The sequence below is a fragment of the Eumetopias jubatus genome, unplaced genomic scaffold (genome assembly GCF_037043125.1).
Source record: "Eumetopias jubatus isolate StellerSeaLion01/CBP00866 unplaced genomic scaffold, mEumJub1_p1.0 scaffold_13, whole genome shotgun sequence".
NCBI classification, from domain to species: Eukaryota; Metazoa; Chordata; class Mammalia; order Carnivora; family Otariidae; genus Eumetopias; species Eumetopias jubatus.
The window spans coordinates 25,470,466-25,485,902 of NW_028274819.1; the positions used below are offsets into that span (position 1 = coordinate 25,470,466).

Below are 15,437 nucleotides of genomic sequence, written 5' to 3' on the forward strand. Positions count from 1 at the left end.
ACAGGTTGTTAATGGCACGGTGGGGAGAGCAGCTAGGTTTCCCAGCTCTCCTCCGCCTTCTCCTGGGAAGAGCAGGTGCCTTTGGGTGGCCCCATGTGCTTTGGACACTCATGCGGCCATCAGTGTACCTAAGGGCGGCTCCCAGTTTTCTGCGTCAAGATGTAATCTCTGGAATGACTCTGGAAATGAATGCTATCAAATGTGAGTCACGATGTTTTCAAACATCTATTTTGCAGCAGGCCATTTTGTCAGCATCGGTAATATGGCAGCGAACAAACAATACAACCTTCAGAAGGTTATAGTCAGTAACCGTATGGACAAATAAATGTATGTAACTGATATGAAAGAGTAATTGGGTGGGTGTGGTAGCGAGGGCTGTCAAGTAGCTGAGCAGAGAAGCCAGTTTGGGGCAACCTAAGGGCAGGCTCCATCTGCCAAGATGACTCCATTTCGATGCGTGATGGCCATCACAATAAATAGTAATCACAAGCCACTACTTATGAAGTTCAGGTGCTGTGCTGAACCCTGTAGATCTAGCTGCTCATTTAACCCCTCGGAGTTAGTTCAAGGCAGATCTAGTTCCAGAACCAAGTCTGTCTGCTTCTAAAACCCAGTATCAAGGGCAAGCTCATTTCATTTTCCGAAGACCACACATTGCTTTTTCCTGGAGATTCGACACTGGGCTTAACTGGCTTGTAATGTTAACAATTTCTCCCTAACAATTTTGGCTAAATTTTACCTTTTACTTCATTCTATCACTGGTAGGTCTATCCTCCAGAGACCCTTCCCTTCCCCAATAACACACACAAAATCAATTATGTCCTATTATCTGATACCAGTTGTGTTTAAACCTCACAAGGGAGAAAAGTATGTTTTTATGAGTGGAGATTTTGTTTTCCCATTCTATTCTCTCCCAGGGGTGGGGGGAGGGGATGAATCTCAATACTTTTTCTGACTTTAGACATAGTTGTGAGTTTGGAGCCGAGTTGGCAGAGGGGATGGATAAACACCACACCTTATTTGTTTTCTGTGGAAGGCTCTCAGCTGTTTTTCCACCCAAACTGAATTGTCTTACCCTTGAAGAATGATCCAAGCAGAGAAATTTCCCAAACATCTGAAATCTGAGAATTTGTGTCTGGAATCCACGAGGCTCATGGTTTCCAGATGGAGAGGCCAGAAGGAGAGGAGGTGGAGGTAGAGAGGGAGGAGGGTGGTCGGATAAAAGGCAGGGGAAGCCTGAACTCTGGATCACTTCTGACGGCCTTGTGAGCCAGGCCAGGGCTCTTATTTGCTCTGCCAAGTTTGCCATTTGACAATCTGCCAGGCCCTAAGGAATGCAGCAGTATGCATGTCCTCGTGAGACTGTTCTGGTGATTATTAGGAAGCAAGTCATCGTGAAATTGTCTTTTCTGAGGGCAGCAACTGACCTCATAGCACAATATAAAAGCAAGCTTATGGCTTGGCTATCAAGAGGAGCATAAACACTCCAGATGGGATTTTCTCACCATCGCAGAAATGGTGAAAGACAGATACTTCTAGAAATTTTGGCTTCTAAACCATATGCAACAGTGTACCCCAGGTGACCTAACTCTTCCTCCGCATGTCTTGTCCTTATGCCAGAGGTGGGGAAGGGAGCTTAACAGGAAACCTAGTTTTGAGTAAAGTAACAGGCAAGTGTAGCCTGGTCATAAGTGTGTGAGATATGATCTTAGAAGGAATGCCCTTGTTTGATCACACAGGCCAGTATTTTCCACGGAAAAGAGATCAGAACCTACCTGTTAGCAAATGGGAAATTGGTTTAAGTGCTGAGAAAATGCCCATTTTTATTTTTTTTAAAGATTTTATTTATTTATTTATTCATGAGAGACATTGAGAGAGAGAGAGAGAGAGGCAGAGGGAGAAGCAGGCTCCCAAGGAGCAGGGAGCCCGATGTGGGATTCGATTCCAGGACCCCGGGATCATGACCTGAGCAGAAGGCAGACGCTTAACCATCTGAGCCACCCAGGCGCCCTGCCCATTTTTATTCTTAACTAGTGGTTTCTTTAACATCACCTCCACCTACAACCACTCCACTGATGTCCCCACCACCACCACCACCACCACCACCACCACCAAGCCAAAGAGCAGTCTTGCTCCTCCGACCTGGTTCTTTCCCTATGGAATAGGCTGAGTTTGATACCAGGATATAGCCATCCATTTGGGCCCAAGAGGTCCCAGAAGGCCAAATATGTGGGGAGAAACGAAATAGAGAAAAATGATTTCCTAATTATACTTACAATCTCTAGATGTCTTAATAAAAATGGTAAGGCAGCAAACAGCCACCTTCAAGCCAGAGAACCACACTTGGACTCAATGTTTTTCCAAGAGCCAAGCAAAGTATTCAAGCTCTCCTTAACCTGATCTCCTGGTCTGGGACATGTAAATGTTTAACTACCTTTTGGCTTGGGGGAGAAAACAAGCAGAGCTGAACATATTCTGAAATGGCGTATCTTCCACAGACCCCTCATTTCACCCTGAGGTATGAAGGGCTACTGCCTTGCCTCCTCAATCTGAGCAGTGCCCAGCATTTATGAACTTCTTCAGAGTATGACATGAATCTGGAGTCCAAGCCAGGCATTATAACATCGGGAAAAGGTGGACAATTTTCCTCTCCACTGCTCATCCTATGCTGATTGTACTATTCAGAAGTGAAATACAATTTAATCCCTTCTGTACTAAGGGTGTTACAAAATGTTGGGTGCAATGTAGTCATAAATACTTAAGTAAAAGGGAGAGAGAGAAAGAAAGGAAGGAAGGAAGGAAGGAAGGAAGGAAGGAAGGAAGGAAGGAGGGAAGGAAGGAAGGAAGGAGGGAAGGAAGGAAGGAGGGAAGGAGGGAAGGAGGAGGGAGGGAGGGAAGGAGGGAAGGAAGGAAGGAAGGAAGGAAGGAAGGAAGGAAGGGAGGGAAGGAAGGAAGGAAGGGAGGGAAGGAGGGAAGGAAGGAAGGAAGGAGGGAAGGATGGAAGGAGGGAAGGAGGGAAGGAAGGAAGGAAGGAGGGAAGGATGGAAGGAGGGAAGGAGGGAAGGAGGGAAGGAGGAGGGAGGGAGGGAAGGAGGGAAGGAAGGAAGGAAGGAAAAAATGTAGCAAATGACAAAACTGATCATTGCCACCAACAGAAGATGGATAGGCATGGAAAAATCCTTGCCCGTATATCAAATGGAATGCAGCTAACTTAGATCATTTCTATATATAATCAATGTCGCATGTGCTTTTACAATTATGCGGTGTTGACAGCAGTGCATCGTGGGAAAAATGATGGTTCCAGTCGCATGCTTCTGGATTTCTTTATCTTAGGGTCATCAGAGCAGGGCCAGGTTGCCACAAAGTGCTCAATGATCCATGGGAAATGAATCATGTCTTCATTCCAGGGCTTAATATATGCATTACATCACTATTAGAAGCAAGGGACTCTGTGGTTGATGGCTCCAGCATGGATTAAGGTCAAAAGTGGACCCGGAGACCAAATTCCCTAGAGAGGGCTCGCCACACAACTCCGCATGTCCTTTGCTTCTGAGTTTTCTTCTCCTAGCAACAACTGCTAAACACCAGCTTCCCAGGCTGGTATTATGTCTACGCAAGGTTTATTCTTCCTGCTGCAAAGAATTGGAGAATGCAAGGGAGAATCTGTTATTACAGGTTAAATTGTGTTACACCCAACTTGGGGTGAGGGTCCAGTTTCTTTTTATTATACTCCCAATTTTGTTGTAATGACTATTGCTTGAAATAAATGGGCAATTGACAGGGCCTTAGAGATAACAGGGATGCTTAAATGATTTTTATAGTAGCAGTATTTGTTGTAACAGAATCTGACCTGTATTCTGGTTATTAGTTTTATTCATCACATTGGAAGCTTGGCACTTCCATTGTTCATGCCATTATATGCAAAGCACTGTAGCACGAAAGTCACTTATAAAGCTACGAAAAAAACCTCTCTAAATACAAGAGGCTCAAGAAACAATAAAACCTCAGGTAGGGGGATGTTTTGTTTTATTTTGTTTAGCTTCATGCTCTGGATGGTCAGAGGTTGATTGCTTTTCATCCCTAAAAGGTATTTGTTTGGGTGCCTGGGTGGCTCAGTTGGTTAAGCAACTGCCTTTGGCTCAGGTCATGATCCTGGAGTCCCAGGATCGAGTCCCACATCGGGCTCCCTGCTCAGCAGGGAGTCTGCTTCTCCCTCTGACCTTCTTCCCTCTCATGCTCTCTCTCTACCATTCTCTCTCTCTCAATAAATAAAAATCTTTAAAAAAAATAAAAAAATAAAAATAAAAGGTATTTGTTTTGCATTGTTTTCTACCATTTGTGATAGAAGCACTTCTAAAAGGTTGATACGCACGTTCTTGCCTTCTTCTGAGCATTATTTCATTTCTTTAGGTGTGATGCTCAGGGTTGTCATTTTGAATATGGTTACACTGTCCTATAATACAACAGTCCCCTTTAGGGGTTGAGCTGTGTGTGGAGCTGTTTTGGGCACGAAACACTTCCCTAAAGACAGTGCTTTTTAAGCTCTTTGGTATACATGACATTTTTTTGTCCTCTCTATTGCTCTTTTTCCTTCTTGACCTGAATTTCCTTTAGAAGTCTGTTCCTCACCCTTGCGTTTCATCTGCTATAGGCTTGGAAACCATCTAACATGTAGAATTATGTGTGATGTAGGAATAGTTTCTGAGTAATGGCTTGATGGGGAGATGTATGGACTGTCTCTTATGTATGTGCTTCATGGCATTTATTTCAACTGGGCAGAGCCTGGTATGCTCACTCTTGAGTGGGTCTAGCAGAGGTGCTAGATTTTTCCAGTTCCGACTCTATTACTCATTGTCAGAGCACTTGTTTGGCTTCCTGTTATGGACATAAGGCGAGGTGAAGCTCACAGGTGGCTGAGCCACAGGTAAATGAGTTGCTCCTGAGTCCCTGAACTGGTGTGAGGTTTGTGAGGCACGTGGTCCGCTGTGGGCTGTTGCCATGATGGCTCACTCAGTAACTGGACTATACGGTAGACAAGCTCCTTCTGCACTCCCTTTCCAAGAATATGAAGCTGGCCCCACATCAGCCTGGGGGAGACGTCTTCAAGATGTTTCATTAAATTACAGACTCAATGTCAGAGTCTGCTGACTTTCGGGATTTTAAGCCTATGGCAGAAGAGGTCCTGACTTAGGCTCTCCTGGTGGTTTCATTATTTATAGCATTGGAATAAAGGAGACACAGAAAATCTAATAGTTCCCTTCCTCCAGAAGTGCAGTTTCAGGTCCCAAGAGGCCTTCCCTGCCATCCTCAGCCCCCTTTCCCTCACTGTACACTGTACTTTGCAGATGGTACAAAGCAAGGCCTAACACAAAGGGCGAAGTCCTCTGCCCCAAGGCCACGCTGTGTGTTTACTCACCAATCCAAGGTGGACCCCATGTTGCTCGGAAGGAGAGATTAAGAGCAGGGGTTGCAAGGCCTGTGAAGAGCCAGATTTAAATCCTGGCTTCCCGTTTCTTAGCATGTGACCTTGGGCAGAGTATTCAACTCTCTAAATCTGATTCCTGTGCAATAAAATAGGAGATGGTAATATCTGGCCTCCGAGAATTGAGTAAGATAACGTGCAAAGCAACTAGGCCAGCGCCTGGCCCAGAGAAAGAGCTCCCTAAAGGGTAGCTAGAAATTATTAACAAAAGGATTTAACCCTGGAGACTGCAGTATTTGGCAAGTACAGATACATACCCAGGGCGGCCAGTTACGGACTTAGAGCAGTCTTTCTGTTGTTTTTTTCTGTGACATTTTCTTCTCTGGTTGTGCTGGGTGTAGGTACCTCTGATGCCTTGTTAAGTCCAGGAGATATTCCAGACAAGCTGCAATTTCACCCTTTTAGGAGTATAAAGGAAATGGGGCCACCTGTAAGTTGGACCAGGTGAAGATCAATGAAACAAAATAGAGAGTTGTAGCTCTCAGAGGGGAAGACAATAAAATGTGAAAGGCCTGGGGCAATGGGATGTGGTGTTGAGATACTGGCACCAGGTAGTAGGGAAGAAAACCTCCAAACACATTGTGGTTTGTTAAAACGCTGAGACTCCCCAGTGCCCCAGGGCTTGGCAATCCCACCCCACCAAGCAGAAGTGGCCTCGGCCACTGGGGAGGGAGGAAGGAGGGCCTAATGATCGCTCCATGAGACAGAAAGTCGGCTGTCCCGGCTCTATCCGTATGCCTCACTGCCTGATCTTCAGCGATGGACTCAGCTCATCTTGGACAATTTCTCCGAAGTTCACACAGTCCCCCTGGCTAACTAACGAGGTCTGATGGAGACAGATTTGTTCAAAGGAAATTTAGAGCAGGGTTCCTAAACCACAGCTCCTCCAGACACACCTGCTGGGTGGGGGCGGGGGAGGGGTAGGGTGGGCTTTTAAGCAGTGAATTTCAAGGCCTTTAGGCAGGACTTGTGCCTTCTGGCTCACACAGCATCATCGACTATGTTGGGTGTTTGCATTTTGCCTCTGTGTATAGGACTGTTGGTTTCAGTGCAGCCTCTGGTCCTTGTATGACAAACTGGACCAGAACTACTTCATTGACAGCTTGATTCTACCTCTGTATCCATTATAGCAAATGGGTAGTTCTAACGTTCCACCAAGATGATCTTGCTGGCCTACGTGTAATTTGCTCTATAAAGAGTTTTTATTTCTAGAAAATATGATAAAAATTAAAATCTGGTTAATCCAAATGGTAAAGCTTTAATGTTATTTGAAAACATCATTCAGGATCAAGTATTCTTCAGGTTATAATGTAACTTTGCTCAGAAACTTTAAGCTAGGCACAGACTGTTTTACTTTGTGGTGAAAACGTATCTCTAAATAATGATGACATTACATGTGCTCGTGTGCCCCTTCCCAGAGATCTCCTAAGTCGCTCCGGAGAAGTCAGGAGTAAATGAGCATCCTGTATCTAATAACCAAACACCATCATCTCCAGCTTTACCACAGTTAAGAGTGGAGATCATCATGAATATTTACACCTAGCAGGGTCTTTTGTGCACAACTCTCAGAGACAAATGGTATTTCCAGTAATAGTTTATTGATTTCCAAATGCACAGGGGCGCTGAGTCCAAACATCCTGGGATAGCAGTAAATCTCTCTTACAAAATAATTTACAGTATGAAAATGATATACTGAAACATTAACTCAAATGTGTAATTCCCTTGAAAGATCGAGTGTCCCCTTGTTTAATGTGAAGGGTGAAAGAGGAAGGTGACTAAGAAGGGAATGTGACTGTGCATGGGAAAACAGGCAGAGGACGACAAAGGGTTCGTCGGCTGCCCCCCACCCCCACCCCAAGCCTGTCACTGTACAAAGACTGGTCAGGTTTGACTCCCGTTATATAAATCTACTGTCCCCTCAAGGTCGTATCAAGCCCAGCACAGGCTCTGTGGCAACTTTTGCACCAGTATACCCACAAGTGTCTTAATTCGTTTTCCTTTTCCTGCTCTGGCATTTGCTCTGCTGTTTCTGGTGTGTTCTCAGTTCCGAATGCTACTCTTCTACCAGACAGGTCCCCTGGGCCTCTGGGTCTTGGAATGGGCTGGGGTGGGGGCTTTAGAACGCTGCTCGGTAGAGGCAATGCTAATGAGATCTCAACTCTCCCCTATGGGCCTTCTTTCTCTTCTAAGGCTGGGCCGAGTTCATCCAAAATGAGATTTGTGTTTTAAATAGAAACTTCCAGATGTGCTAGGCACACAGTAAACATGCAACCGATTTTCTTATTACAAAGCATGTACTGAGCGGCCATTACGTGAGTAAGGAATTTCAAGTATTGGAAAGGGAATATTTTCTAGGTGGGGGAGAGGGCTTCCTATGCCCTGCCACAACCACAAGTCATAAACTCAGCAGCTGTGCCCTCAGGACTGACCGGAGTGGACAGATCCCCGGGTCACCCAAACCGTTAGACATCTTGGAGCAGCCTGGGAAGTCCCCTCAGGGGCGCCATGTTGGCTCAGTGCTTTAGGAGCTGAAAACCCTCGCCAAGGAGCTGTTCTTCTCGTAAGCACCTTGTAAGCAAGCACCGAAGCTCCATCTGGTGACGCTTGTGATCAGGGCTGGCAGAAACCTCTGCAGGGGTATGCAAGGTAATGAGGGGCTGTTCTGAATTCCCCTTAGTTCTTAAATTGCGTGTGTGTGCGCATATATTTACGTGTGTATATACAGATGCACGCATATCATGTGTGCACGTGCGCACATATACACAGATTCACTGGACTCTGAGTTAACACAGCCTCACAGAGCACAGCACTGGCTGGGCTCAAATATGAAGATTTCCTTTTCTGCAGGATTGCAGCACCAGACATTTTCAGATAAACAGAGCAGAACACCTTCCACTTTTACTATTTCTTAGAACTTCTATACTCTTGAAGGCCTAGAGACAGTTTATTTATGGGGGATGGCACCAAAAAGGAAAGGTCCCCCCCAACTCCTGGGGGCAGGTTCAAGTTAGCAATGTGCACTTCACAAATCTGCTAAGGTGGAAGAGTGAGGCCACCTCGATGCCATTTCTGAGCCCAAACGGTAGCCATGAAATGTAACTTTGAAAAAGAATCCATAAAGTGGCATAGTCAGATGGCAGTGGGGGAACCAGAAGCCTTTTCCTCCCTCTGTACTGTAGATATACCACAGACCACCACAAAGTTAGGAAGAGCTCCAGTATTTCCCAGCTGTGTAACTCAAGGCAAGGGGCTTCTATTACTCCACATCCGTTCTATCATCTGACAAATGGGGGCCAAGTACAGGGCCTGGCTCACAGCTGGTCCTCAATACAGGCCATTTCCCCTCCTGGGCTGTCAGAGCTGAGACTCCTAAGAGAACCTCTTGGAACTGCCCTGGATTTCAGGACATCAAATCAAAGGACCTACCCACTCTCAGCCTCCAGAGAACCCAAATCTGGAAGGTAGCCAGGGACTGCTGTGAGGACCCAATTCATTCTGGAGACGTCCATTATGTGCCGCCCTTGATGACTTCTCCCTGGGGGTTTCTGCAAACCTAGAGCCTGCACCCAGTCACCACACACTGCTGAGCACTCTAACTTACTCACCTGGCAGGAGCTTAAGGCCGAGCCACATCCTCCAGCTCTGGGGGAAGCTGGTGCTACTGCAGGAAGCACCCTAGTTCTTACACTGAGAAATGCTGTTGGCAGGGACTCCGGAGCCTGGGCAGAAGCTGCTGCTCTGTGTTTAATGCTTCCCTGCTTAAAGTTTTATCAGGTGCTGAAGACAGCAGGAGCCCATAAAGCAAATCTGAAATCTTAAGTAAAAGCAAAAGGGCTTTCCTTGAGGATTACAGAGATATGATAATATAATGATAATATATTGAGACAAGCTGGCATGTATTTTTATATTTCTGTTCATATCTGCTGCATAAATGCTTGGGTTTCCCAAATACTGATTTTAAGTAATAACATACAATCAGGTAGGGAGGAGCCAATGGTCTATCCATTGTGAAGATAAGGCTGCTATTTAGAGATGAAACAATAATTATTGGGGGAAGATAAACACAAGCATCCAGATGGTAAAATCTTCATCTTCTGGCTTTTAAACTCTTATAAGAGTGGCCACTTGTCCTTCTTTATGGGCAGTTCTGTGGGATACGGTTGGGGGTTGTAATTAGTGGTATGCCAAATTCTCCAGTCTTTGCAGGAGGATAGGTAAAGCACCGAAATTGTCTTAGCCATTTGCTGGCCACCAGCTTGAGAGAAAAATACTTTTTTTTTTTTTTAACAGCCCAAAGTACTCTCAGTCCCAACATCCTAACATATTTAGTGAGCTAGGAAAATCTTAACCCAGAAGTATATACGCCTGGTAGCTTCCTGGCCTGAAAGAAATAATTTTATAGCATGCACAGGATCGAACAATGACATAAATAGGATTCCTACAGTAAGTACTGTTTCTGCCTCAAAACCATCCTGCACACACACACACACACACACACACACACCAGCTGGCCCTAACGCTCTGTGCCAAGTACACAGGTCACAGGCAGGCAGGCTGGAAGAGGGACTTCTCCCAGTGCAGGCGCCTTCAGTTTTGCTTCAGAGGTGACTAGAGGTCTAGGCCCCGAGTCAGCTGCTTGGATATAGTTCCAATTGTACTTCTCGGAAGTGAACACCAAAATACCACTAAAGGCAGAGGAGAGGGACCACGTACCCCACTTGCAAATAAGCATTCCCTGTGAAGTGTCCCACTTTATCTTAACTGTGTGTATGAACACTCTATTTCATAATGTAGCTGTTTTATCAAAAAAGGTCATCCCCTGACTCCAAACCATTTCAGTAAAACTGATGTTTCAGAAAAGGCAGGCTTTTTAACTTGCAGGTTGGTATTCCCTGGTAATCACTGCTTACTTGGGAGGAGAAAACTTGGTTGTAAGGAAATGTGACTTGGCAAGGGGGAAAGGTTGGAAGTCCAACCGTGGCTTGTCTCTGCTCAGGGTACTTGAGAAGGAAGAACCTGGGTGTGCGGGCGGAGCTGAAGGCCTGTGGCGGGGTGCCATGGGAAGAGGGGTTCCAGCTGGAGGGAAAGGAGGGTGTACCTGCTGGGAGATGGGGCTTGATTCAGCACACCAGAGTGACGAGAACTCTCTCTACACTGCCTTTAAGCCAAATGAGGCCAAGGGGGCTGGAGCGGGGGTGACAAAAACCTACACTGAAAATTCCCACTTCGTAATACACAACCCAGCCTTCTTGTTGTGACAAGACCCAGAAAACCGGCAGAAATCACCCAAATAATTCAGGTTCCATCAGATCCTTTAGTGACTATTTTGGAAACTCAGGCAATTTGAGTTCAAAAATACTGATTTCAACTTTTAATCAGATCTCTTTGGTCCTTTTTTTTTAAAGTCATTTCCTTTCTACCTCTTCAATCATTTTTTTCATTTCCACAGCACTGAATTATGGATTTGAAGTGCTGGATAACCTCATGTACTAAAAATATCCCTGTATTTCGAACTTTTAACTCTTTCTCCAACCCCATCTTCACGCCACCCATCTTACTTCGTGGAGCCACATTTTCACAAATGTATAATTGGACTTTTAGAGACTATCTACAAAGCCCTACTGTGCCCCCCACTATTTCATGCTGCAATATAAATAAAGTGGGGTTTTATTAGCAGGTAGGGAAAAAATTCTGACTGCCCTTCAGGATTATTTCAGATCCTTCCAGATAAAGTGATGCTATTTGGGTATACATTATCACGGGGGCTGGCTTTCCTGAGTAAGTTCAAAGCAGCCATTGAGGGACTACCTGAAGGATGCTTCTTAATTAACTGCTCCTGGTTGATCATAGGGGCACTTTTTCTTGAGCTACCACGACAAGAGAATGAAAAGCACAGTCAGTAACAATAAAATTGGTCATCGGAGAGATATGTGCCTGCTGTGGATCTGGGGATGTGTCCGGTAGAAGTATGTTTGTTGCTGGGCAGCTTTCACAGAACTCAGAAGCCGCTACATACACGCCGTCACATACACACAGGGGGAAGGGATGAGTTTCCACGGGGGATGGCAGGCCTTCATGTGTCCTCTTCTTCACTGGCACCGCTGCAGAGGAAAGGAGAACCAGGTGAGTTAAGACATCAAAGAAGGGAGCAGCCTAGTCTACTGGCTGAAGACACAGGCTCTGTTCTCAGACCTACCCGGATCCTGGTCCTAACCCTACCTCTGTTGGCCCATTGGCTATGGGCAAGTTACTTAGCTTCTCTAAGTTCTGGTTTCTTTATTTGACTCCAGGGATAATTTTGATAATAAGATATACTTCCTTGGGTCACTGGAGAATTAAATCAGAGGATACATGTAAAATGTACAATGCCTGGTACACGGCAAGTGAATATCTATAAAGGCACAGGTGAGGGTCATAATATTTTTTAAGCTTACTTGACAAAATAAAGAGCTGGTAAAAATCAGGAGTTTGACTTCCGCGTAGCCTGAAACCCTCTATTGTTAGGAGAGAGAAACGGGAGAAACTACCGCTTGGCACTCCCAACAGAGCTTCTCACTTGGAATCAAGCCAAGGTTTCAATTCCTGCCCAGGACAGCCACAGGATTCAAATGTCACCTCTTTAGAGAAGGTATTCTATCTAAGTAGGATTCCCTGATTATTCTCCATTTTATTTCATTAATTGTCCTTATTACATCCTACACATTGTCTGCTATTTACTCTCCCCTCTACCTCCAACTAGAGCGTAAAAACGTAGCAACACTGTTTATCAGCACCAGCACTAGGATTAGTAGAGAAGTGTTAGTGTTACTAGTAGAGAAGTGTTCAATAAATTGTTGTTTTCAAAAAGGGAGAACTCAAAGCAAGAGGAAGGGAGGGAAAGAGGGAGCTGAAAGGAATAGTCAGTCATGATTGCCCCGGCCAGGGCGTCCAAAACGTCAGTGGTATTTCAGTGGCCAAAACGTGAGCTATGAGTCCCAGGGGCATGGCCAGGACCACGGGTGCCTAAGGTTAGAGCCTCCTTAGCTTGGTCCTGCTGATCCAGGGATTGGGGTGGGGAAAAGGCAGGGCCAGACAGGGAAAGGGGCAGAAGCAAGCACACTGAGAAGGACAAAAGCAGCGAACTTGCCCAGTTTCTCCTCCTCCACTTCTAGAGGCCACTGTTCTTAAAAGTTAAGTAAGAGCCAACTTGATCAAGTGCCTACTGTGTGCTGGGGACACTGAGCTGAGTGCTCCGTTTTCTACTGCTCCTCACCACAATCCCAGGATGTAGGGACTGGTGTTGTTATCCCCACTTGGCAGATGAAGAAAGTAAAGCTGAGACAGAAAATCCTCAGTCACCAGTAAGGTCTGTGTCCTTAAAACTCAAGGATGAGTTCTGGCTGGATAAAGTCTGAAGTAATCAAGTGGGGGTGTTTGGAAGGGAGGAAAACTCTCCTTCCTCTGGTAGAGACAGGAGCTGGAGAAGAGGGAAGGCCTGGGGTGCATCAGCTCCCAGCTATGACAGAGAAATTTTTTATCTCACAAGGGATTATCTGTTTATATAAAATCTGCTTTTTTTTGCATCCATTTGGGATAGACTTTAAGGGAAAATATCCTAGGCCAATAGACTTGTAGTACTTCTGCTACAGGCGAAAACATTTCAAGACACGGAGCCTGAAATGAATGGAAGTGTGCTCTAGGAGCCAAAAGAACCAACTCAGCAACCTTCACGATCCAAAGCTCTGCCCTACTTCCATTCCCTCTTCCTGCCTGGTGTCCAATCACAGGATGAAGGGTGCATGCTGGGAAGGGCTGGACAGTGTACCGTCACTAAAAAAGCAGTGTTTGGTGGCATCTGTCCCAAAGGGAACAAAGGGTCTTTTATGAAAGTGTCTCACCAGAATCAAGGCACAGTTGGAATTGGCGCCATATTCTCCCCTTTGGTATTATATCCAAAGCAAGCTCTATTGTTCTCTTGTCAATTTCCCTCCAAATACGGGAGGTCCAGCATGATGACTGTGCCCTTTCCTTAAGCTGCAGTTCACTTTTCAGCATTCTTGAGATGCACAGTTTAAAGGGTTCATGAACCTACTTAAATTGTACACAAAATTTTGTGTGTGTGTGTTCCTCTGTTTGAGAAAGGCCATAATTTTCATCATAGTCACAAAAAGGTCAACAACCCTTCCCCCCCAAACTGAGTATAATAAAACTGAGAATAAATTAAGTGTTTTCCTAGTTGCCAGGTTCTCTACTCTAAGACCTGTAGAGTTGGCTTGGGGAAAAGATCAGAAGTCCTGACTGATAAAATCTTTTCTCATGACCCTCAAAGAGATCTGTTCTTGAGTCTGATAAAGTTCATCTCATGGTTTAAAAGCATGAGATCTTGGGATTCTGGAGAATCACTGATTCTTTCATTTGCTAAACATTTATTGACTACTATGATGCTAGGCACAACAATGAATGATGGACACAGTCCTTGCCCTCACAGACTTTACAGCCTAGTAGGGGAGGGGGGAGGGAGGGAGAGAGGAGGGGGGGAAGGGGAGGGAAGGAGAGAGGGAGGGAAAAAGAGAAATGGTAGGGGAGAGAATTATTTTCCCACAACTGGCATCTTCAAATACAGCATATTCGTTTTCATAATTAACTAGCAAACTGCTTTTCACAATAATGAAGAAGAAAAAGGATCTTAAGAGAATGGGTAACAGAACTTTGCTCACCCTATGTGTGGTCTCTCCTGGAGGGTTACACAATATAATTAGTATGAGACAGCATCTCCCAAATGCTTCTTCACTTTGTATATAAGCTGGTCTGTGGTCATAAGATTTTATCTTAAATAGTCTACTAAGTCTTTACTTTCTCCAAGGGAAGTAACACAGCCTTCTACCTCAGCCACTTACCATCTCCTCTGAAACATCTACCAGCCATATTTAGATTTATAATTGGATCAGTACTCAGATGTTACTGAAATTCTTTCTACTGTGTTGTCGTTGAGGTCACTGTTGCTGTTGTGAGAATGAACTAATGGTGTTAGAAAGACAGCCCATTCATGTTAACTGTACTGGAATTCAAATTAAAAACTTCATTAAAAGCAAAGAGAAAGAATGAAGGACAGCCCACTCTGTAGTAGGTATTTACTGACGAGAGAGGCAGTATTATATAATGGCTCTGAGGTCACCAAGACCGAACTAGGTTCAAATCTCTGCTCTGGCACTAATGAGCTGTGGAACCTTGGGTGAGTTACTCAACCTCTCTTGAGTCTCCGTTTCCTCATGGTAATTCTATCTATCTTATAGGTTTATTGTGAAAGTTCTATTTACTTCATGCAGTATAAATGATTAAACATGGGGACTCTCTTCTTCAACCCACCTTCCTTCTTATCCTGAATCAGCAGCTCCTCCTCCTGACTTCTCTTCAGTGTTCCTGGTCCTGGCATCTGAAACACTACCCTCTAGAGCAAATGTGTTCCTATCCCCAGATGCCCTTAGTTTTCTGGAGAGCAATAGTGCTCTTCTTTGCTTGCTTGGGGAGTGTTGTCTTTTGTTTTTTTTAATGACAACTCCAGACAAAATAAAACACAGGTACTGAAGAGAAAGAAAGGCTGAGTTCAATGGCTCTGACCCTTCCACCTGACAGGTCTCTGCCAAACCCTGGTGAGGACAAATATTGAGCGAAGCCTAGTTAACTGGCCTCCGTCATAGAGAGATGGGAGGTTGAGTGTGCTGTCGTATCTAAAAGCAGTGGTTTTAAAGCTGGGGCACATATATCTTTGTGGTATGTAATGACTTTCCAGGGGGTATGTGGGCATATGTAATCTTAAGGAAATACACGTTCAGATCCTTAAACTTCCAAATAGACTCCTTCTTACAACTGACCTTTCCAAGAACATGCCTGTGATCTATACGTTCTCTCAGCAGCCACTCCCATTTTCACAATCACCGTACTGCACTTCAGAAAAGAAATGCATACCTCTCCCTCT

The 15,437-nt window shown here is 45.0% G+C and overlaps 1 protein-coding gene across 3 annotated transcripts in view; it reads right to left on the reverse strand.

Moving 5' to 3' along the window:
- Positions 1-7,058: 7,058 nt before the first annotated feature.
- The window catches only part of TRIM44 (TRIM family member 44), a 117,928-nt gene continuing 109,549 nt past the window's right edge, over positions 7,059-15,437 (reverse strand). For all 3 annotated transcript variants that reach the window (XM_088018167.1, XM_088018168.1, XM_088018170.1), the window contains one exon: positions 7,059-11,583. Coding sequence is in view for 1 of the 3 variants with exons in the window: in XM_088018168.1 (XP_087874294.1) it covers positions 11,556-11,583 (28 nt within the window). In the remaining 2 variants the exon portion in view is untranslated. The remainder of the gene's footprint in view (positions 11,584-15,437) is intronic.